The 23,229-nt window shown below is 43.6% G+C and overlaps 1 protein-coding gene across 1 annotated transcript in view; it reads left to right on the top strand.

Annotated features, from left to right (window-relative positions):
• crebbpa (CREB binding lysine acetyltransferase a) overlaps positions 1–22,994 on the top strand; it is a 72,828-nt gene extending 49,834 nt beyond the window's left edge. The window contains exons 11-31 of the mRNA XM_079998563.1: positions 611–673; positions 914–1,035; positions 1,960–2,160; positions 3,448–3,747; positions 4,048–4,227; positions 4,635–4,806; positions 5,725–5,843; positions 6,473–6,712; positions 6,888–6,976; positions 8,195–8,275; positions 8,688–8,744; positions 10,359–10,436; positions 10,533–10,600; positions 11,955–12,105; positions 13,184–13,330; positions 13,443–13,556; positions 15,831–15,996; positions 18,006–18,173; positions 18,901–19,059; positions 19,185–19,466; positions 19,711–22,994. Of these exons, the coding sequence (XP_079854689.1) occupies positions 611–673; positions 914–1,035; positions 1,960–2,160; positions 3,448–3,747; positions 4,048–4,227; positions 4,635–4,806; positions 5,725–5,843; positions 6,473–6,712; positions 6,888–6,976; positions 8,195–8,275; positions 8,688–8,744; positions 10,359–10,436; positions 10,533–10,600; positions 11,955–12,105; positions 13,184–13,330; positions 13,443–13,556; positions 15,831–15,996; positions 18,006–18,173; positions 18,901–19,059; positions 19,185–19,466; positions 19,711–21,969 (5,216 nt within the window). The 3' untranslated portion in view covers positions 21,970–22,994. The remainder of the gene's footprint in view (positions 1–610; positions 674–913; positions 1,036–1,959; positions 2,161–3,447; positions 3,748–4,047; positions 4,228–4,634; positions 4,807–5,724; positions 5,844–6,472; positions 6,713–6,887; positions 6,977–8,194; positions 8,276–8,687; positions 8,745–10,358; positions 10,437–10,532; positions 10,601–11,954; positions 12,106–13,183; positions 13,331–13,442; positions 13,557–15,830; positions 15,997–18,005; positions 18,174–18,900; positions 19,060–19,184; positions 19,467–19,710) is intronic.
• Positions 22,995–23,229: the final 235 nt, after the last annotated feature.

The following is a 23,229-nucleotide window of genomic DNA, read 5'->3' as shown; positions in this document are numbered from 1 at the left end:
AAAAACACGCAGGGAGTATATTATGATATTGAACTATTAATACAAGAAATGGAATTATTAAGTAAAAATATAGTGTTGAATATATAGGTATCGAGTGTTTATTCTTGTGGACCTAATTGATGTGCAAGTGCAGAGAAAACCAAATGGAGTGCAGCGGTAATAAGTTTCACTGCCGACATTGGCACATCACAGCAAATGGAAGCTCATGACAGTGACTTCAAGTTTAATTTGTTAGTTTATTTGTTGGTTTAAGTTGTATTTTTTAGATTGTGTTTATTGTAAAGACTTGAAGCAGACAATGCTGTTCATTTAAACCTTTGTTTATTACACATCTACTTTTTTTTTTTTTTTTTAAACAACATAAAGAACTTTATAGTTTTGTTTAACCAGAAATACTTGTGTGCTGCGGTCTCATTATTCAGACACATGATTCCGAAAGGAATGCTATACACCTGTGTGCTATACACCTGTGTGTTAGTATAATGATAATAAATTAAGTGGAATTTAATCTGCTTTATTTATTTACTCTTTATTGCTTTTTTTTTTTGTTTGTTTGTGTTTTGTTACATGATTTCTGACTAGAGTATCCTGTTTATCTGATCTTTTCCAGATGGTCCTGTGCCGATTCCCAACGTGCCAAATCCAATAATGAACCGCATGCAGGTCCCTCAAGGTACTTCTGTCATTCAATTAAAAAAATATATAATTGAAAAAGCAGAAAAAGTTTGTGGGAATATTCCTCTGTGTATATATAATAAATAACTATATATATATAACTATATATATATATATATACACACACACACACACACACACACACACACACACACACACACACACACACACACACACACACACACACACACACACAACCTCAGTATGTAATGCCATTGTCATCCGGCGTTGTATGCAGGAATAAACCAATTCAACCCCATGGTGCTGCCCAACGTCCAGATGCCCCAGGCACCCATGGGACCGCGAGCCGCCTCCCCCATGAACCACCCGCAGCAGATCAACATGAGCTCTGTCCCAGCGGTGAGGAAAGAGCTGGATAACCATTTTAGGGATTAATATTAATTAAAACACACTAAGATGAATGACAGTTGGTTATTCTTATGAACTAACAATTTCAGAAGAACCGAGACTCCTGTACTATTCCACTAAATATCCCGGCTATTTTAAAACGTTATGTATAATTTAAATTGCATAGCATAGCATAGCTCCATCAAGATGCTCAACTTTGAAAGGAAATCCACTGATTAAAATTGAAGTCTTTGCAGAAGAAAAGCCACAGGGTTGATTGATTCCTATTAAAAAGGGTATAATTACTATTAGCGCCCTTCAAATCAAGGCCTTTTTAAACTGCAAATAAGACCCCGTCAAAAATCGAGGACCAGTTACACTAAATCATTTTTCTACTCTACCAACCTGCGAATAATCAGTCTGCAGTACTTAGCAACCATTGTACTCAATTATGACTACTCGATAGAGCAAGAGTAAAAGTGAGAGAGGTGGCAGGTGCGAGCAGAAAAGTGGTTTAAATTACCTTTGTTATGAAACTTTTAGAGGGCAAGTGAAGCAATTGGCAGAAGCAGGTAAAACCAGCAGCCCGATGCAGCCAGGCAGAGCTTTTTTAGGTAATGGCAATTGAGGTGTCTGATATGGGACAGTCACCATTCAGTAGGGCTGTTGCAAATGTACCTGGGAAATTTTAGCCGATTATTAACTGCTGTACAAATAATCACAATTCAACTACTTTAATTAAAAATTTTCCATTTACTGTATGTTATGCCACCATGAAACAATTATGTTGCACATCCACAGCCAGGGCTTAGTCTGCCACGAGGGCTATAACACAGCTGTGGGAACCCCTGGTTTAGAGAATCCCCCCCCCCCGCCGACGTTCATCAACACTGCCACAGCTCAGGTTAATCCTTCTTCTCTTGTCGTCTGGTTCAGATGGGAATGTCCCCCTCCAGAATGCCCCAGGCGCAGGGCATGATGGCAGCTCATGGTGGAGGCGGCATAGTCGGCCAGACGGCCAGCCAGGGTCAGTTTCTGACCCAGACACAGTTCCCCCCGGGGTCCGCAGCCGCCGCTATGAATGTAGCTGTGGGGCCCGGCACGGGCCAGCCGCCGGCACAGGCAGCGGTCACACAGGTGAGAGATGGAGTGGGACGCAAGGTGGAGTGTGAGTGTGAACTGTTTGAACAAGAAACTTAATTACTGTTTTTTTCTTTAAGATCAGGGGTCTCAAACTCAAATTACCTAGGGGCCAATGGCCAAGTTGTCCTCTCCTACAGAGTTGAGCATTAAGGGGAAAAACAGATTTTATCTGATATATTATTATGCTTTATTATGAAATTGCCTTCTGTCTATTTTTAAAATAATATAATAGAATCCCAATCACAAAAATATTTTATTATAAATAAATGAAATCACTAAATGTGTAAAATAAAGTGTTATGCTGATATCCTAAATCTTTGTCATATTCTATTCTGTTTGATATTCTGAAAACATGAAGGGTGGGTTGCACCAACAAGGGTTATCTCTTAAACTGGGTTAAGTCCAGGTTTAGCAATTAACCCTGTCGCACCATACTCTAAACCTGGTTTGGAGTTAAATTGAAATCTCTGTTCAAATCTTTTACCTTAAACCAGGATTAACTTTAAACTGTGATTTAAACTCTGATTGGGGTTTGACTTTAAACTTGAAATGGTTTCACTGAAACAAATGCAGAATTATTGAGGTGGATGGGGCAAAATAATGTTGCTCCTGTAAGTTCCTCGACGCAAAATAATTGGCAGACTACTCTGTTTTGTTTTATGATAATTCAGTATAACTATACAAGAACAATGCCAGCTCTGTGGTTCCCTGCAACCTGGAACTCTTCAGAGTTGGGCCTATGTGTGAGGCTGGGCTTCCAGAAGAAAAACAGACGTTTATTTTACCCACAGACATTAACTGACCATTCAAGGATTTCCATCACCGAGATTGTAGGACTCCCTCCACGTGGAATAATCAGTACAAATAACGAGGAATCTTCTACAGTATTGCTTCTTTTGACTATTTTAAATTAACCAGGGCTCTTTCAGCACAATTCCTAATTGTTTTGGCGTCGGCCATTGCTAGGTAGCCAATCAGATCTGTCACTATGTTATAAACATGAAGAATATATTGTCAGTTGTAAATTGTCATGTGGGCTTTATGTGGTCCCCAAGCACTGCAGGAAGACCCCTGTTTTAGACTGAGCAGCTACCTAATGATCCTCGCTGAAATGAATCTCATGCCGATGAAAATAATTGTTGCCTCTAAACCCAAATCTTAACCCCAATCTTTGTATCTCGTATGCGTGTTTGTCTTTGTCCTTCCTTCTGTTTTGTTCCTTCTGTTTTGTTCTACCTGCCTCGTGTGTGTGTGTGTGTGTGTCCTCCCCCTCTGCTGCAGCAGCAGCAGCAGCAGCAAGGCGCTAATCTCACACTGAATGCACTTGGCCCCTCGTTGGGCCCCCAGCTAGCCTCCTCCCAAACCCCCTTGCACTCCACGCCTCCACCCGCTGCCTCCCTGGCTGTAGGGGGCACTAACCAGCCGCACCCCCAGCCTTCCAGCCGCAGCTCCACCCCTACCCTCCCCGGCCCAGCCCCGGGCCAGGGTGCCACCCCGCCCCGCCCCACCCAGCCCCAAACCCAGGCGGAGCTTCCCGCGACAGCACAGACGCAGCCCCCACCTCAGCCCCCCACCACGCCGGTGAGACTGAGACTCTGCATGTCGTTCCCCCCCCCCCCCAAGCCACCTCCAAATCAACTGCCCCCACCCATATATACTGCTTCGTCTTATTACTGCACCCTTTTTCATAGCTTCATCACATGGGGAACATCGCTGTTAGGGGAGCAATGAATTGCCAATGGCCTGTGTCCTGTGTTTTGCTACGTCCACGTATCTGAACCTGTGTCTTGATTAATTTTTCTTCCTCCTCTCCCTTTCTTCACTTCCGACCTTCTCTCTCGCTCTCGCTCTCGCTCTCTCTCTCTCTCTCTGTCCTTCAAGCTCTCTCAACCTGGGGCCAGTCTGGATAACCGGGTCCCTACTCCGGCCTCAGCGGCCGGCGCAGACCTGCACCCTCAGCACGCCGGAGCCGACCTGCCCATCCAAGAGACCAAAGCCGAACCGCACCACGACCAGCAGGAGTTTGACTCCACCAGGGTCAAAACAGAGACCAAAATGGAGGTGGGTGATATGGCCAGGGGTAAAATGAGGAGCTCATCGTGGAGTGTACTCATATATTCATTCAAACAGTGATTCCCAACCCTTTTCATATCAATGACCCTTTTTGAAGATTTAGTGTCTGGGATTTTTATTTTTAGATGTGATTTAGTCCAAAGTTTCATAACTGTTGATGCTAAAGTTAGGGAGAGTGAAACTATGAGCCAGAGAGTCATTATTGTGCATTCTCTAATGGTGCTTATGTCTTGTAAATAGATTAATGGTGAAGTTTAACTATTAATCATTTTGCTGGGCACCACCTGGAGCCCCTTGGAGTGGTGGTTTGTGGAACCCACATTGAGAACCACTGCATTATGATATCGTAAGAGTGAGCTACAAAGCTAACCAGAGCCCTGGATCCAACTAACTAGGAGGACGACTCCGGTTCACTGTCAATGAAGAAGGAGGACATGGAGGTAAAGCAGGAGCCAATGGAGGTGGAGGAGAAGAAGCCGGACATGAAGGCCGAATCCAAAGAGGAGGAGGATGGAGGAGGTGCCAACAGCACCACCACCTCTTCCCCTTCGCAGTCCCGAAGGAAAAGTGAGTCCGCATTCGGGCTGAATGATTATAATAAGATTGAAATCGACATGGCAATATAATAAAACACAATTTTCAAATCACAAAGGGCTGCGATTAAAAAAATAAAATGGAAAAAAAAGGGCTTTATTTATAATGTTACACAATCTAACCAATAGGGCTGTCAACATTGGCCAAAATCCACGTTTGACTATCCCTTCTGGAAAAGAAAACACATTAGTTTGAATATCTTATAATATGTACTCCAATTTTAAAGTTAGAATTTGAACCAACTTTCGGTGCGCCGTCCTGGGCTACCGTGCGTATTGTGGGGCATGTGCTGCTGGCAGAGTCTAGAACAGTGCTGTTTGTTTGTTTTTTGTTTTTTTGAAGCTGTCCCTGCACCTCCCGGTGCTTATGTTGTCTAAAAAACATTGCAATTTGCTTATTTTCCAAAATCACTCAACCCTCGTCCACATCAGCTCAGCCCTCATGGAAATTGACCACAGCAGCCGTTCCCAAACATTTTTATGCCCCCTGCCCCTCAGACTAATATCTGGCTGAGGAACCAGAAAAATGTAGTACACACTGTATCTACTTATGATAAACTGCTGTGTGCTGACAAGAAGTACACATCTCATAACAATAAAAACCCCAACATCATTATTGATGTTGTTTTTATACATTACATTACATTTCACTCCATATATGTATGAAAGTATGTACATGTATGTGAAGAAAAACCTCTTAAATCTTCAATCTACATTTGTGATAGAAGATGCGGCTAAATGATAAATATATGAAACGATATTTTCAAGGACCCTCAGCAGCAATAACCCCCAGTTCGATGCGCATTGGGCTTATCAAATTGAGGTTTTCTTTTACTGTGACTTGGTGCACATTTCTGATGAAACGACTAAAACTCCTGTCTCAATCCTGCAGTCTTCAAGCCTGAGGAGCTGCGCCAGGCTCTGATGCCCACCATGGAGTCTCTCTACAGGCAGGACCCCGAGTCCCTGCCCTTCAGGCAGCCCGTGGACCCCATGCTGCTGGGCATCCCGGTGGGTGGCATCAAACTGGAGATGCTCGTTGACAGTGGGAATCAGAGGCGTATTGATGGGAATGCTTTTCAACTGACGCTCTCATCGGTCATAATTCAAGGACTGTGACTGTGTTGAGGCTACTCGGTGCTTCAGTCTGTTGTCTTTTGAAATGTTTTGCAGTGTATTGTTAGCCTAGTCTTAATTGGTAATAAGAGTCTGCAGGGCCAGCGAGATTCTTGTAGAATATTTAAATTCATTTACAGTTATTACCCATTATTACATTTTAATTGATGAGGTCTTTATTTAAACAAACAAACAAATTCTCAGATTCATCAATATATTTAAAGTTCTTTCGCGTCCAAGTCAGCGTTTTTGACGTTACAAAACCCTAATTCTACCTCTGAAAACTCTGCACTGAACCAAATATATTGTACATGTATTTATACATACCTGCACTATTTTATTGAATAAGAGAGAGGTGATTGATCTCAAAAACACTCTGTGACCCAAAGTGGTTATCAAATCAGTAGTCCACATGCTAAATTAACATCCGAGTGTTCAGCCAACTGATGAAAGATCTATGAAAAATGAATAACAGGTGAACTTACCTCAGAACGCCCGCTTTCTGCCCCCCGCATTCCCTCTAGGACTACTTCGACATTGTGAGGAATCCCATTGACCTGTCAACGATAAAGCGCAAGCTGGACACAGGCCAGTACCAGGAGCCCTGGCAGTACGTGGATGACGTCTGGCTCATGTTCATCAACGCCTGGCTCTACAACCGCAAGACGTCGCGTGTCTACAAGTACTGCTCCAAGCTGGCTGAGGTATTCGAGTCGGAGATCGACCCCGTCATGCAAGGCCTGGGTTACTGCTGCGGCAGGAAGGTGAGATGACACCAGTTATCGCAGTACCTTTTTTTTTTGGACGCATACCATATATTGATGTTTTCACTACATTTTAAAAAAACATTAGAAATAGAAGAGATATATCATCTAAGAAAGATAATAAATACATTTTCAGGTTTCAGAATAGTAATGCTGTATCTTGTCCCCTTTACAGTACGAGTTCTCTCCTCAAACCCTCTGCTGCTATGGAAAGCAGCTTTGCACCATACCCACCGGTGGCACTTACTACAGCTATCAAAACAGGTGTGTGTGTGTGTGTGTGTGTGTGTGTGTGTGTGTGTGTGTGTGTGTGTGTGTGTGTGTGTGTGTGTGTGTGTGTGTGTGTGTGTGTGTGTGTGTGTGTGTGTGTGCGCGCGCGCGCATTAGAACCCTTTGCCTGTGCCCGCTGAATTTATTTAACGGTGAAAAAACATGCATCAAGGTTCTAATGCATTTAAATTTTCGGTTGTTCATCTTGTACGTTTCCTGAATTCCCCCATCGGGCGATTTATCTTTTCTAATCCCAAGCATTTAAATACCAGGCATCCCTTCCATCCCGACTGCGGTCGCCTTCTTCAGAAATAACAAGAGTTGAGAGGCTCTTTTAATATGAATAAATTTGTGGGTCATGATAGATGTCCTGGAATAAAATAAAGCAATGCAAGCGTGTTTGTTCAGCTTCCATCCAGAGATTCTTAAGAGTCGGGAGCCCACCCCCTTGTAAGACAGGAAAAAAAAAATGCAACGCCTCCATTAAGTCCACAAGTTGTTGTGCCTACATTTGTTGCATTTTTCCTTCCATCTGATGACTTCCCGGCCAGTCCGTGTTTCCTTGCGCCCCCTGCTGGTCAGATGGTGTTACTGTAGCCTCATCGTTTGGACCCACCGCTGGCCCACAGAGATGTGCGGCAGCAGCGATGATTAAGTACCGCCTCGCAGGCCGCAGGGGGACCCGCAGCGCAGTCCGTTTACACTCTCAATGGGAAATCAGTGATTCGCGGCTGCAGCAAACAAATTATTAGTCGTATTATGCATAAATACTAATAAAAAAATATATATAAATAATCGAAATCATAATAACCTTTCATAAACAAAATGCAGCTCAAAGTGCTTCACATTTTATGTCTTTCCCGGAGGAAAAAAAAGGCATTGGTAGTGCACGCACAGGAAGTCAAAGGTAGCTGCGGTGAATTTGATAAACCGGCGTAGCTAGTTTTGGACAGCAAACCGTCGAAACAGGTGAACATTCGAGAAAAAAAAGAAAACAGCAGCACCCTTGCATGAAAAACCATCACCTCCCCACACTACCACTTCAAATGAGCAAGAAAACAAATCACTTGATAAGAAGTTTGTTTCAGAGCAAAGATGAGGGTAAACCTAGATGGGTGTATGAATGGAATTCCGGGGACTTGTAGTGTAGCCAACATCGACAATCTTTTGGATTTCCACTTTGAACATCTACTTTTTTGTATGTCCACGTAGGTATCACTTCTGTGAGAAGTGCTTCAATGAGATCCAGGGAGAAAGTGTGACTCTGGGGGACGACCCAGCCCAGCCGCAAACGTAAGACCGCCTGCTTCAAAGCCAGAAACTGCCACATCTCCAAAGTCAACATTCACACATCATTCTGGAAGTGTGTAATCAACAGAACACATTTTGGTTTTTGGGGTCTTTTCACACCACCAGATTTGGAATCACATTCTTGTGAACTTTTTCCCAATAAGTGGCCATCAATGCCTCATCACACTTCACACAGCATAATCTTTTTACAATCTTATTACACTTAATACAATTACAGAATAATAAGTGTGCTCTTTTTTAATCATCAAAGTGTTTTGGAATTGGGGGAGGGAAAAAACCTAAAGAGTGTGTGTGTGTGTGTGTGTGTGTGTGTGTGTGTGTGTGTGTGTGTGTGTGTGTGTGTGTGTGTGTGTGTGTGTGTGTGTGTGTGTGTGTGTGTGTTCTCTGCCTCCAGGATGATTTCAAAAGACCAATTTGAAAGGAAGAAGAACGACACACTCGACTCTGAACCGTAAGTAGACAGAGATGGTGGTTCTAATAATACCATGTTATATGTATTAAAAGAAAAGCCTCCCCCCACTCTGTGTTCCAGCTTTTATCAGCTCAACACATCTGCCTTCAATTGTCTGGTTTTTTTTTTTTAGTTTTTTTTTTTGGGGGGGGTTTTTTTTTTTTTTTTTTGCTTTCCCCCTTAGCTGTAAAAGCCTGACATCAGTGATGCTCTGTCCTGCTCTGCAGCACCATCTGCTGATCACACACACTGCTCCCATGGCTTAAAGTTTTACAAATATAAGGCCTTAAAAGTATTTGAATAGTTATTACATGATGACATAGTCTTAGGTTTGAATCATATTATATTTGAGTCTTAATTTCCTGAATTTTATTATTCCATTTTTGTCCAAATTGGTCAAGTTCTTCTGCATCAGTCGACTTTTTTGATGTTCTAAAATCCTAAACCTTCCACTGAACTGAATACTAAACATTCATACTTACCTTACACTCACCTGTTCTCACTTTATACTTAACTGTAGAGGGAAATCTAAGAAAATCCTTTTTTTAATGTTATTTTCTTACATGTCTGAAGTTCTTGTTAATCCTTTTGCAATCTGACCGAAAGGAAGCTGTTTTAATAACAGTTAATAGAATCATTTAGTTCATAACCTGCCCTATTTCTACTTAATGCTGAACTCTGTCTTGCACCAAATATATACCTGCAATAATATAATAATAAATCATAAATTAACTATAATACAATAATAATAATTATTTAATAAAATAATATAATTCGTAATGAAATAATTGAATATGAGAGATGATTTGTTCAAAAATCATCAATTCTATGCTACCCGCAGACACCTCATGTGTGATGTATGTGGATAAATTAGTGAATACAGTTAGAACCATGTCTCTTGTCACCCTCCTACAAAGGTGCGCCTGCATTGGCTGCTTTCAGGCGCGTAAGAACCGGAGGAAGATGAATTTGGCTCAAGGTTTTTTTTTCTTGCTCGCTGCCGATGCAGTTGCGCCACCAGCTGCCGTACAACACACGGGTTGTTGGGAAACATGTGCACATGTCTAGGATCCAGCGTTTCTGTTAAATTTAAATGGAATTCCTTGGCTTTTAGATGCCAACACATCTTGAGGCGAAATGTGACAATCAGGAAATTTAAGTGGACGGTTGTTATACAAATAATTGCAATAACAAGTTAACTGTCTTTTTTTTTTTGTTCTTCTTATGCCTTTATTAGAGTCAAAACATATCTGCTTATATTGTAATATTACATGTCTACCGATAAAGCGTTGACATTAGAACATGAAAATTCAGGCAGACAGTTAATTTGCCACTCAACTGGTGGAAATGCATCTATTTCATATTTTTGTTGTTTTCTAACAGTGGCTTTAAATTCCCCTTAAATTTGGATGCAAGTGTACCATTGTGGAAGACTTTACAGAAAGATGGCTGTTAGCTCAAATAATTGTAATCGGGTGATCATGTAATAGATGTGACACTTTAACAGGAAACACAGTTTTCGAGAGAAACTTGGCAGTGTGTGCCGACTCGGTGCTGTACCTTCAAAGTGTGGGAGGAAAAACTAAAGCGAAGCGTGTTTTTCCTTCTCATCAGGTTTGTTGATTGTAAGGACTGCGGACGCAAGATGCACCAGATCTGCGTCTTGCACTACGATGTGATCTGGCCGACCGGGTGAGCGCTTGTCCTCCGTCATCCATCCAGACGCCCAGCATCACTGTTTTACAAAAACACTGTTTCAATGTTGTTTTTCTCTTTTCCTTCATCCAGCTTCATCTGTGACAATTGTTTAAAGAAGAGCGGTAAAACACGGAAGGACAACAAGTTCTCTGCAAAAAGTGAGTGTTTTCCTTTTTAAAATATGTTTAATTATGTAATATTTTCAGTAATCATTTTAACATTTTGAATAATTTTAATATATATTTTAATATATATATTATGAATATATTTATAAGCCCACATCTAATGTGCGTTTGTTAAAACATACATTTTTCTACCAGTCTGTTTTTCATGACGCTACCTTCATCACCACATGGACCACATGTGTCTCTTTGAGATGGAGCCATCAGCACTATCCCTGCACTTGTCTGATTTCATTTTTGGCTTTGTGTTGACTAACTTTCCTCTTTGGCCCCAGAAGAACATGCCTACAACTTCGTAGATGGCAGAGATCATGGCTCTGAAGCCGCATTTACACTGAATCCAACAAACGGCAACAGCTCACCTATGGAGTCGAATTCCGCATACTAAAAGCTCTGCCCCTCACTAGGTTTGGGCGATCATGCAAAATTCCAACAGGGCAGCGATCGGCAATTGAAGACTTACTCGGAGGGGGGTGTGCATTGAGCATAATGTAATGTGGTAAATGCGGTCTCCCCGTTACAGAAGTGCGAGATTTAGTATTTACACAAAAACGTTTTTACTAAATGAAGTCCCATAGTAATGGAAAGGTGCGTGACACGGCACGGCAGAGTGGGGACACCTTTGTTTTTGGCATGGGACAGACAGGGACAGTCCCTTTATACAGTCTGATTTAAAACTGTTGTTTCATACATGTAGGAAACAAAAAAGGGATCTAAAATAAAAACACTGGCACTGCGCGCACGGTGCTGCTGAAGAAATTAAAAAAAAAAAAAAAAAAGTATTTTCTTCATTTTCCAGAGAAGTAAGAAACTAAGGAAACAAAATATATCAAAAATTTTCTCTTGACATTATATTATGTTGCTATATTCTATTCACAAGATTTGCATATAGAGCGGGGAAGTGAGATCCGATCACAAGTGGTTACTCGACAGCTCTGAATGTAGAGGGTGAGAGCCTCCGCCCCCTCTCTCTCTCTTCCCCTCTGTCCTTCTCTCCCTCCCTCGCCGCTCCCGTTTACAGAACACGGTAAACTGCAAGGACACCGTTTCAATGCTCAGATTTTTCCTGGCGGTTCAAATAAATCATCTGTCATCGATGTCGATCGCCGATCTACGTTTTAATCGTAAATCTGCCCAAGCTGACCGCTTAGTAGTATGGAGGTTTTTGCATAGAAAGTTGGGTCCGTTGTCGGATTCAATGTAAATGCAATAATAAAAAGATTTACGGTCTAAGTTAGACTTTGTGTGAGACTTTGAGAATCTCTGTTGAGTTATATTCCGGATTTGTCTCCTGTGTGTGTGTGTTTCCTTGTACGTGTTTGCACCGAAGGGCTGCAGTCGACACGGTTGGGAATGTACATAGAGGACCGTGTTAACAAGTACTTAAAGAGGCAGAACCACCCTGAGGCCGGAGAGGTGTTTGTGCGAGTGGTGGCCAGTTCTGACAAAATGGTGGAGGTGAAGCCAGGCATGAAAGCCAGGTATGACGACCAGGAAAGGGCACCTGATTGTGTGGTAACCATTGAGGACGGCTACTTCTGAGTTTGTTCTGATGCCATAATTGCACTTATAATTCTTATTTCCTTAGAATCTTATTAAAATGTTGTTTCCTATCATTTATGCCTCGCAAATGTTCAAACCTTGAAAAACATGTTCAATCTGCTTTTCACAATTGGGAAACTCACAATATTGTATCGTATATTGACAGTCTTTGTATCCTGTAATATTTTATTTTTTGGGAAAAAATTGCAAACCTATCCTTTAAGCTACACTAGGGCCATGTGTTTCAGTGAATTACAAATCAAGTGTGCGTCGTCCAATGTACGACCCTGCAGGTAGCAGCCGCCACGCTCTTGGAAAACTGATCCTGTCAGTTTGTCCCGTCCTTCTGCTGTCGCCTCCCCGTCGTCGACAACACAGCTTGCATTCACTTCAAAGTTAAAAATCGAATTGTGTGAACTTCAACCTTTCATATCCCTTGAAATGTTTTGTAGACTGTTTGAATCAATGACACTCCTACCGCACGCACGCACGCACGCACGCACGCACGCACGCACACACACACACACACACACACACACACACACACCCCCTGTGACGGTCAGGATTTGGACCAGATCAAAACCTGGGATGTGAGTCTCATCCTGATGTATACCGTGACTCACCTGAGGCTGTTGACACGTGTACTTTGTGTTCTTCAGTCGGTTTGAAGATGGTTGGGACAGCCCTGGGCAAACTTGCTCCCTCCCAGTCTTTCATGTTGCCATTTTGAGGATGTTTAATTCAAATGTTGACGTAGTAATATCTAGTCCACTCTTAAAAAATACGTCGACGTTCAATGCAGAGCACGGAGTTCGCCTTTTGTGTTTTACGGGGTGTCTACGGGTCTTAAAAACAGTTTCACAAACATTAGGCCTAAAATGAAGTGCTTTCATCCCTGATCCCCTTGATTTTTATTTAACCTATTTTATACCTTATTGAAGCACGGTATTGTGTCCTGCATGGGGTCTTCAAGATCAGTGTCCTCATTCATAAAACCATTTTCTCTTCATACGACAGGTTTGTGGACACAGGCGACATGCCTGAGACCTTTCCTTACAGAACCAAAGCACTTTTCGCCTTTGAGGAGATTGACGGCGTGGATGTGTGCTTCTTCGGCATGCACGTGCAGGAGTACGGCTCCGACTGCCCGTTCCCCAACACGAGGTCTGTTGCACGAACAGTGAACAGCAGTCAATTGTTTATGTCTTTAAATCATGCTTTTCCTTTTTACACATGTACTTATGTAAACAATATTTCTCCCCCTCCTTCTCCTCAGACGTGTTTACATATCATACCTCGACAGTATTCACTTCTTCAGACCTCGGACACTGCGAACAGCAGTGTACCATGAAATCCTTATCGGCTATCTAGAATATGTCAAGAAACTTGGGTATGTACCCGCAGCTCAAACAGAGCCTGCCTGCCTTGTCTGTTAGCCTGTTGTGTAAATGTTAATGAAGTTAGCAAACAAGTGATGTGCATTTGGAACACTGCTGACTGTAAGTAAACGCGTTTGGACTAACATGGGCTGTGTCAAGATGGGCAATTGTTTACAAAAGGCAGCACGCAATTGAAGAGAGAAGGGCCAATCAGCTTGCTCGTAACAGCACCTGTGCTTGCCTTGGATAGACAGCCAAAAAACCCAAAAAGACATCCGTCCGGAACTGACAAGGGAGAGCTGAGAGTTGGTTGCGTTTCAATGGCGTATTAGGGACCATCTGCAAATGGCATGACTCTGTTTTCAAACTTCAATAGCTTTTTTTCTCATATGAATGAGAATACTAATTGAATACTAATTCAGACCTGCCAACCTGCACGCATTTTGTGTACCAACTATGCAATTGTTAGTCAAAATATGCAGGTACAAAATGGCAGCTGAAACGACGCTAAAAATAACAAAAAAAAAATATATATATATATATATATATATAAATAATTTTAATGACAGAAATCAGTCAATCAATATAAAACAATATCGTACATGTATTGGGTACTTAAACTACATCCCTGGGATTGGAGCAGGTGTTACGACCTGTGGTTCTGTAATCCCTCCCTCTCCTCTCACATCCACTGATACACAGCAGCACTGAGCGCAGCGGTGCTTTATTATCCACCGAGGTGTAACGCTGCAGTGTGAGGTAAAATGTGAAGTGGGAGAGTAATATTAATAGAGCACTAAAATGTGACCATAATAAATGAATATTGGATAAATAATTTATTTATGGCCTGACAATATTCACACATTGTGCAGACTGTGTATCCATCACTGTCACAGCTGAGCTCCGCTCGTGATGAAAAGTTTGACTCTTTTCTGAGACTTGGTTCTTGACGAGTCACTCAGTAAAACCAGTCGTTTTATTTCATTCACTTGGTTAAACGTACGGTGAGCGAAAGAGGACTTCCAGTGAACGAGAGCGAGAGGAGTTGGCCATTTATTTAATTTGTTTATTTTTTGTAATGATTGCAATTTATTTTGGAATGGCAGGTACCATATAAATAGAATATGAATGCATATTTGCGTCTTAAAAGTGAGACTTTAATTTGTAGTTTGAACTGGACATTTCCATGTTAGTTATATGTTGTCTTCTACTAAAACTCAGTAGAGTTACAGGTTGAATTCTACTGAAACTTGGAAACAGTTCCATATGAAACTTTATTGAACTCAGGGACGATTTCATGTTCTGTTATTGTTCCATTGTGAGTAATGAACAACAGTAAATTAATTGCAATAACTGAATTGCAGTGTAGTCCATATGTGCAGCTTTCCAATCCCATGAGCGTGATCAGATCATGGGATGTATTTGTCATCGACGTACAGCAGATCGGAAATCGCAATCTGCACGTCAGACTTAGAAAAAAAATCGGAAATGGGAATCAGCAAGAAAATTACAATCGGTGCATCTCTGGTTGGTAAACATGTTCGGTAACTTTACGAGATGATGCATTTCAGGGGGCATGTCCTAATGATATGAATTAGAAAACTGTATATATTTAGCCGTAGTATCTCACATACCATGTGGTGAGCCTCGTTACGAGACGCTACGGAGTGAATAACTGACGTTATTTCTTGTTATTTAGTTGCAGTAACTCAACTCCACAGAGACTCCCTGTTACTACTGTGATACTCAAAATATTTTCCCAGGGTTGGCAGGTCTGCTAATTATATATCTGTGTAAAAAATAGGTGTTCAAAAGAGTTATAACTGTCTATTTTTCATTGTGGACCCTAACATCATTAGCCTTTAGCCTGTGAATTGTCCCGGAGTAGTTGCCCCTCTGCAAAGTTCCATTAGGTTTTGCAGCTAATTTGCCTTCATTCTAGGGTAAGAGCTGTATTTACCCTAATCCTAAAAGTCACCAGAAGTGAGCATTTTAAGGCTTTTATTTAAAAAAAAATCCTTCCAGGGGGGCGTGCCCCCGGACATGTTTCCACTGGTCACACATTCTCACCTTTTTCGACCCTGATCAGTTTGCAACCCTGAATTCTAATCAGCAGAAACAAATTTAAAAGACTGTTAGCGTTTAATATCATACATGTACGGGGCATGAAAACGGTCCTGGAAAATGATTTCTTGAAGGGAGTGGGAACCCTAAGGAAACCTGAAATATGACCAGTCAGAGCATGGCTGGGTCTCTAATGACTCCTGATTTCTGTCTCTCTTCAGCTACGTCCAGGGCCACATCTGGGCGTGTCCGCCCAGTGAAGGAGACGACTACATCTTCCACTGCCACCCTGTGGACCAGAAGATCCCCAAGCCCAAGCGGCTGCAGGAGTGGTACAGGAAGATGCTGGATAAAGCGTTTGCAGAGAGGATCCTGCATGACTACAAGGTGAGAAGCTGCAGAGAGTTTTTAATGTGCTAGTCCGGTTTATGCGCGAGAACGACCTGATTTTATCCTTTTGTGTTTTGAAGAAACACTTGTTTTGTTTTTTACTCAAACCAATTGAAAAATGAATGAGTTCGCACCAAACTTCAAATAAATCAAACAACACTTTTAGGAATTCTGATTAAGGAATTCCTGAAATTTTGATGATGATGAAAATGTTCTTGTTCCTGTGCAAAAAATCATCTGGGTCATTTTTGACCGATCATATGCGTTCTAGGGTTAAAAAATTTTTTTGATTAAACTTTTTAAAGAGGACCTGTTTTACTCCTTTTCAACAAGTTAATATAGGTCTGTGAGGTCCCCAAAACACGTTTTTGCAGTTTTTTGCTGAAAATACCACTCAGATTATGGATTCTAGCCATTCTAACATGCCTCTAAACTCATCCTGTTTTCGACGGGTTGTTTCACAGGGGGTGCCACCCTCCCCAGGCCCCTAGTTCTATGAGCAAGTGGGGTTTGAGCATGACTTCCCAGTTCCGTTGTATTTAGTCCATAAACTGATTTCACTTATCAGTTCACCAAAATCTGTTTCTGAAGAAATTTGAGGCGAGAAATAAGCAATGCAGTTGCTGAATCTTCACTATATTAGATTTACAAGGCCTCATTTAAACTTTGTTCCGACTTTCGTTGCCTGACTTCAAGCTCTTGGGGGACACCTCACGCAGGGATTTTTTGTTTCATTCAATTAATAAACATTGGAAAATAAAATAAATAAATACGTAATCAAAATGTTTTTTATTTGTGTTTGGATAAACGCACAGCGGATTGCGTACCGCTGCCTACCATCAACCTACCGCATACCTTTTTTTTGACAAAGACACAGCAGAATTTTTTTTTTTTTAATGCTTACTTTCCCTCGTCTGCAGTTTGGTCACGGACAATTGGTATTAATTCCTCTTTCTTTAATGTAGTTATTTCTCCAGCCATGGGTGGAGTTACTCAGATGGGGGGCAGTTCTAATTCTAAGGAGACCCAACATGACACAGGCTTGGGAGTAAAATGTGAACATCTCGTTGGATCATATGTTTTCTGACCAAGGCAGACAAAAAACAAACTGACTGGGTTGTGTTATTTCACAGTGTTTGTGTAAGTAGACCCATCAGAGACCCACATGTATGTGCACAAGCACTGAAAAAGTAATAGGTCCCCTTTAAGTATTATATTTGTTGATACTATTTACTTCTGTTCTATCTTACTATAGATTACCTCCCTTTACTATAGATCTGTGTATACCCAATACTAAAAGCTAATTCCATTCAATAAATACATTTTGCAACCCTGAAGTTAACGACACCTGTGCTCTAGTGTGTCCATGTCCTTGAACGTCATAAGAACCATGTCTCTTGACACCCTCCTACAAAGGCGCGCCTTCATTGGCTGCTTGCAGGCGCGTAAGAACTGGAGGAAGATGAATTTGGCTCAAGGTTTTTTCCGTTGCTCGCTGCCGATCCAGTTGGGCCACCAGCTGCCGTACAACACACTGGCTGTTCATCATCTGCATGTGTTGCAACTCATGCGCTTCTGTTGAATCAGACATCAAAGTATTTTAACTAGAATTATTTGGCCTTTAGATACAGAAACATCTCCAGGGGAAATGGGGCTATGATGATAGGAAATTAACTTTTTTATTTATTTATAGTGAAATAACACATGTCTATCCATAGAAAAAGAGCCCTTTATTGGCATTGAACATTGGAACATAAACCTTTGGGTTACTGTCAATTAGCCACAAATCAACTGTCATCTTGGCTTCAGCTTTCTATTGTGACAGACCACTTATTTTACAGAAACATGTTGGGGCATTTTAGCCTTTGAAAGAAAGTAGGAGAGGGAGAAAAGGAAAGAGTTGTGAGATATGACCTCAGGTCTTACTCGTACCCGGACTGTGGCCCCTTGGACAGGCTGTTGTTGATTTTTGTTTGACCCGACCTTGCTTGTTGTGTCCCTCCTAGGACATCTTCAAGCAGGCGACGGAGGACCGTGTGACCAGCGCCAATGAAATCCCCTACTTCGAGGGCGACTTCTGGCCCAACGTGCTCGAGGAGAGCATAAAGGAGCTGGAGCAGGAGGAGGAGGAGCGCAAGAAGGAGGAAAACACGGCCGCATGTGAAACTCCTGAGGTCAGAACCACGCAGGCGGCGGAAGGCGATTTGTAGATTAATTCAAGTATTTATTACTAGTAATACTAATATTAAGTACTGAGAATGTCTTGAAAGGTTAAAATTTATTGACCTGTTATTTTTTCCATCCAACATTGTGTTTGCGCGGTTCAAGAAACTTCCTTGAGTATTCAATGAATCCTTGGAATACTGTTTTGTTTTTTCTAGAATGCTCAGAGCAAGTAAATGATGAGGGGAAAAAATATGAACATTTTGTTTGTGTTAAATATTAACGATTATATATTAAATTTTTATATTTTAATAGTATTCATGCTATAATAATTTCATAATATTAATGCATTTCTTTATTAATATAAATAACTAAGTATGATATATTTATTTGTATATAATATTTAAATATTCTCTTGTGAGTAATCATTTTATTGTATCGTACTAAATATCAAGTTGAGAGAAAGAGAAGAGGGAATAAGGGAATAATTATTCGTGCAAAAATCATGGATGAAGAAATATCAAGAGATGTTAACGACATTTAAGTCATAAATTGAAATCTGATACCCAGCCTGACATTTTCAGATTTAAGCTACAGTGACTCTGGTTTTAAAGATGTCTTGCTTCGTTGTCTATTATATAGATGTATGGGTTAGGCTTGGGCCACTGTGCAAAATCCCAATTGGGTATCGCTAATATGGGGTTTTTCTTAATGTTGGCAACTGTGTTGGACCCTCAGGGCACACCAGGTGACAAGAATGCCAAGAAGAAAAACAACAAGAAGACCAATAAGAACAAGAGCAGCGTGAGCCGAGCCAATAAGAAGAAGCCTGGGATGCCGAATGTAGCCAACGACCTGTCCCAGAAGCTCTACGCCAGCATGGAGAAGCACAAAGAGGTCCAGCGAGCCACCTCCTGTAGAACCACTTAAATCTGATTTAAGTCCGGTTATTTGTGCATTGCATCAAGTTGCCAATGCATTCTAGGTTCAAATGTCTATTTTCCGCCACCATCTCCTGTCAGGTGTTCTTTGTTATCCACCTGCACTCTGGTCCCATGGCGAACACACTGCCCCCCATCGTCGACCCTGACCCCCTGCTGACCTGTGACCTGATGGACGGCCGCGACGCCTTCCTGACGCTGGCCCGGGACAAGCACTGGGAGTTCAGCTCCCTGCGGCGGTGCAAGTGGAGCACCATGTGCATGCTGGTGGAGCTGCACAACCAGGGCCAGGACCGCTTTGTCTACACCTGCAATGAGTGCAAGCACCACGTGGAGACGCGCTGGCACTGCACCGTCTGCGAGGTGAAACGAGGAGCGGGATAATGAACAGAAAAACTCATCATAACTCATAAAAATGTGTTATTTTGAATATGCAAAATAACAAATGTGGCATTAATATTTAAACGTTTTTAGTTGGAGTCTATATAATTGAGTATTTTGTCAGCCAAAATGTCCTGCAGGTTTACATGTTCCGGACTCTATTGTAAATAGCATGTTAACTTAACCTAAAGTCCACGCACATTAATTGTGTATCTGTCTCCATCAGGACTTTGACCTGTGCATCAACTGCTACAACTCCAAGGGCCACGAGCACCTGATGGTCAAGTGGGGTCTGGGTCTGGACGACGACAACAACAGCCAGAGCGGCGAGGCCTCCAAGAGCCCCCAGGAGAGCCGCCGTCTGAGCATCCAGCGCTGCATCCAGTCGCTGGTGCATGCCTGCCAGTGCCGCAACGCCAACTGCTCGCTACCGTCCTGCCTGAAGATGAAGCGGGTGGTGCAACACACCAAGGTGTGCAAGCGCAAGACCAACGGTGGTTGCCCTGTCTGCAAGCAGCTCATTGCCTTGTGCTGCTACCACGCCAAGTACTGCCAGGAGAACAAATGTCCGGTTCCTTTCTGCCTCAACATCAAGCAGAAACTACGGCACCAGCAGTTGCAGAACCGGCTGCAGCAGGCCCAGATGATGCGGCGGAGGATGGCTACCATGCAGGGAAGGACCATGCCGCTACCCTCCCCACCGGCTTCGGCAGCTCCCAGCATGCCAGCCTCCCACACCCAGCCCAACACCCCCCAGACGCCACAACAGCCCCTCTCAAACCCTCCCCAGACGCCCAATGCAGCAGGCGTTATGTCGCCCTCGTTTCCTAATGCGCCTCGCAGCGGCCCACCTCAGGCCCCGGTGTCTCAGGGCAAACCAGGCTCCCAGGCCTCCCCCCTGCACCACCAGCAGTCCCCACTCCCACAGCCCCCACAACAAGCCCCCCAGCAGGCCCCGCAGCAGCAACCTCCCCTGGCCGCCATTAAGATGGCAAGGCACATCGAGATGATGGCCCAGGCCCAACAGAACCAGCAGAACTATCGGGTCAACATGAACGGACTGCCCATGAACGCCCAGCAGCCTCCACAGCACATGGCCGGACCCATGCAACCCCCACTGCAGATGGTGCCAGGGCCCCGGGGGCCGCAAGTCATGCAGCCAGGCATGGGTCAGGGACAGTGGCCAGGAACCGGAGGACCACTGCAGACTCCTCAGACCCAACAAGCGGGGCTTCCCCAAGGCCAGCAGGCCATGCAGCGTGCTATGATGCCCCAGGGGCCGCAGCCCCCTCAGCAGGCCCAGAGGATGCTGGTTCCTCAGCAGCCCAGCGCCCGGCCTCAGGTGCCCCAGAGACCTGGCACCATCGCACCCAATGCCCTCCAGGACCTCCTCCACACCCTCAAGTCTCCAAGCTCACCCCAGCAGCAGCAGCAAGTGCTCAACATCCTCAAGTCGAACCCACAGCTCATGGCTGCCTTCATCAAGCAGCGGACAGCGAAGTACCACGCGAACCAGCCGCAGCAGCAGCAGCAGCAGCAGCAGCAGCAGCAAGCAACCCAGCAGCAACAGCCAGGCCTGCCAGCAATTCAGGCGATGGCCATGCAGGGTGGAGCCGTGCAAAGACCTGTGATGCCCTCGCAACAGCCCCAACAACCCCCAGTGCAGGGCATGGCTGCATTAGGTCCCCAAGGACAGATAATGAACCCAGCACACAACCCCAACCCTCAAATCCAGGAACTCTTCCGCCGGCAGTTTTTAAGGCAGCAACAACAACAACAGCAGCAGCAGCAGCAGCAGCAACAGGGGGGGTTGCCTCCAGGCCACCCTGGCCAGTTCCCCCCGCAGGCCCAGGGCACGGCAGCCACGTACTCCCAACTTCGCATGCAGCAACAGCAGCAGCAGCTCGCCATGCAGGCGGGCGCAGGAGGAACCGGGGGGCCCATGGGCCAGCTCCCACCCATGGCCCAGATGGGGCAACCCGGCATGGGGATGGATTCCACCCAGAACCTGCTTCATCAGCGCATGCTCCAGCAGCAGCAGCAGCAGCAGCAGCAGCAGATGGGCTCTCCCGCCCAGTCGAGTCCCATGAGCCCCCAGACCCACCTGCTGGCAGGCCAACCCCAGGGTGCAGCCCACCTCCCCAACCTCGGCAACCAGGTCCGGTCCCCGGCGCCCGTCCGCTCCCCCTGTCCGCCCTCTCAACCCCAACAGCAACCGCCTCCACATTCCAGCCCCTCGGCACAGGTCCAGAATCCGCCCCAGCCACAGCCCTCTCCTCAGCACCCTCCTCCTCCACACTCGGGGTCGCCCCACCCTGCAGGCCCCCTGTCGGGGCCTATGGACCAGGGACGCATGGGGACACTGGAGCAGAGCGCCATGCTGCCGCAGCTCAACACACCCAACAGAGGCGGACTGAGCAGTGACTTGGGTGTGGCGGGGGACGCTACGGGGGACACGTTGGAGAAATTTGTGGAGGGATTGTAGCGTTTCCTTCTCCCCGGACACTTGTTTTGTCAGAGGGCTCTTTTTGTACTGACATGTAGAAAGTTTCAACAGTTGTAAAGACAAAAAAAAAAAACAATGTCAACACTTCTAGGGAATGTAATGAGTTCCTAAACCCAAGTGATGCATATTTCTTCCTTAAAATGTTGAGTGATTTTGCAAAAATGGATTCTTAATTGAAAGTTGAATCACAAAGAATATATTTTTGGTTGAGACCAAATGTGCTCGGTATTTGTTTTATGTTTGGTTTGTTTTCGGTATGGTTTCATGTCTTTCTCCTTTTTTTTTTTTTTTTTAAGAAAATTTACAAAACAATTGCATTATATTATTCATACATTTTTATTTTGTACCTTTTGGAGGAAAAAAAAGTGAAGCATTTCTGTGTTGAGATTGTAAAATAGTTTCTCTTGGTATGGGCCGGGCTTTTGTTTTCTTCAGCTCTCATTCCTGGCACTTGCAATCTGGTGTTGTGCAGTTTAACGATGTGTTCATGGAGGCTCCTTTTTCTCACGTCTATGAGGAGTGCTTGGTTGTATTGCCATAGGAAAAGCTATAACGGCAGGTTTTGTACACAAGGGGCATGTATGCAGGTGCACATGCAGACACTGACACAAACCCACACAGCCACTCAAACACAAGCTAAAACAGATCTACAAAAAGTAAAACCCACATCAGGAGTGACTTTGAAATCGGAATCTGTCCACGTGGGTGTAGAAAACTTGCTTTGACATTAAAAATACATTTTCCTAATTGTTTTTCTTTTCACAAAAAAGTACAGTGTAAAGAGAGTTGGGAGAAAGGCCAGACCCCTAAGCTGAGAGGAAATGATGTTTGTCTGGGCTCCATCTCTTGGGTGTGTCACTCATTCCTCTCAAAGAAACTTGAATTAGGGGGATTTACCTTTTCTCCTATTGTAAATTGTGCAAGTCATTAAGCAAAATACTATAAATATAAGGAAGAGAATGAAATGACTGTATAAACTGGTTAAAAGACTCATTTCTTACTTATATACCATGTTGTTAAATAAACTGTGTTCAAAGGAAAACTCTTCAAGATGCTTTGTTTACCGATTGTGGTGTGGAGGTCTCTTTTCTGCAGCCTGCATAAACATGTTTGTTTGTTTGTTTTTGTTTTTTTAGATTAACCCCATAATCGCTGCATTTCAACAGGTTTGAAAAGTCAAAAAGCGTCTCTTGTGAAAACTATAAATATGTTCTGAGTAGTGGAAGGATGAAACAAAAC

This window comes from Zeus faber, assembly GCF_960531495.2.
Source record: "Zeus faber genome assembly, chromosome: 4".
Classification (NCBI taxonomy): domain Eukaryota; kingdom Metazoa; phylum Chordata; class Actinopteri; order Zeiformes; family Zeidae; genus Zeus; species Zeus faber.
This window is presented reverse-complemented; position numbering and strand designations above follow the sequence as displayed.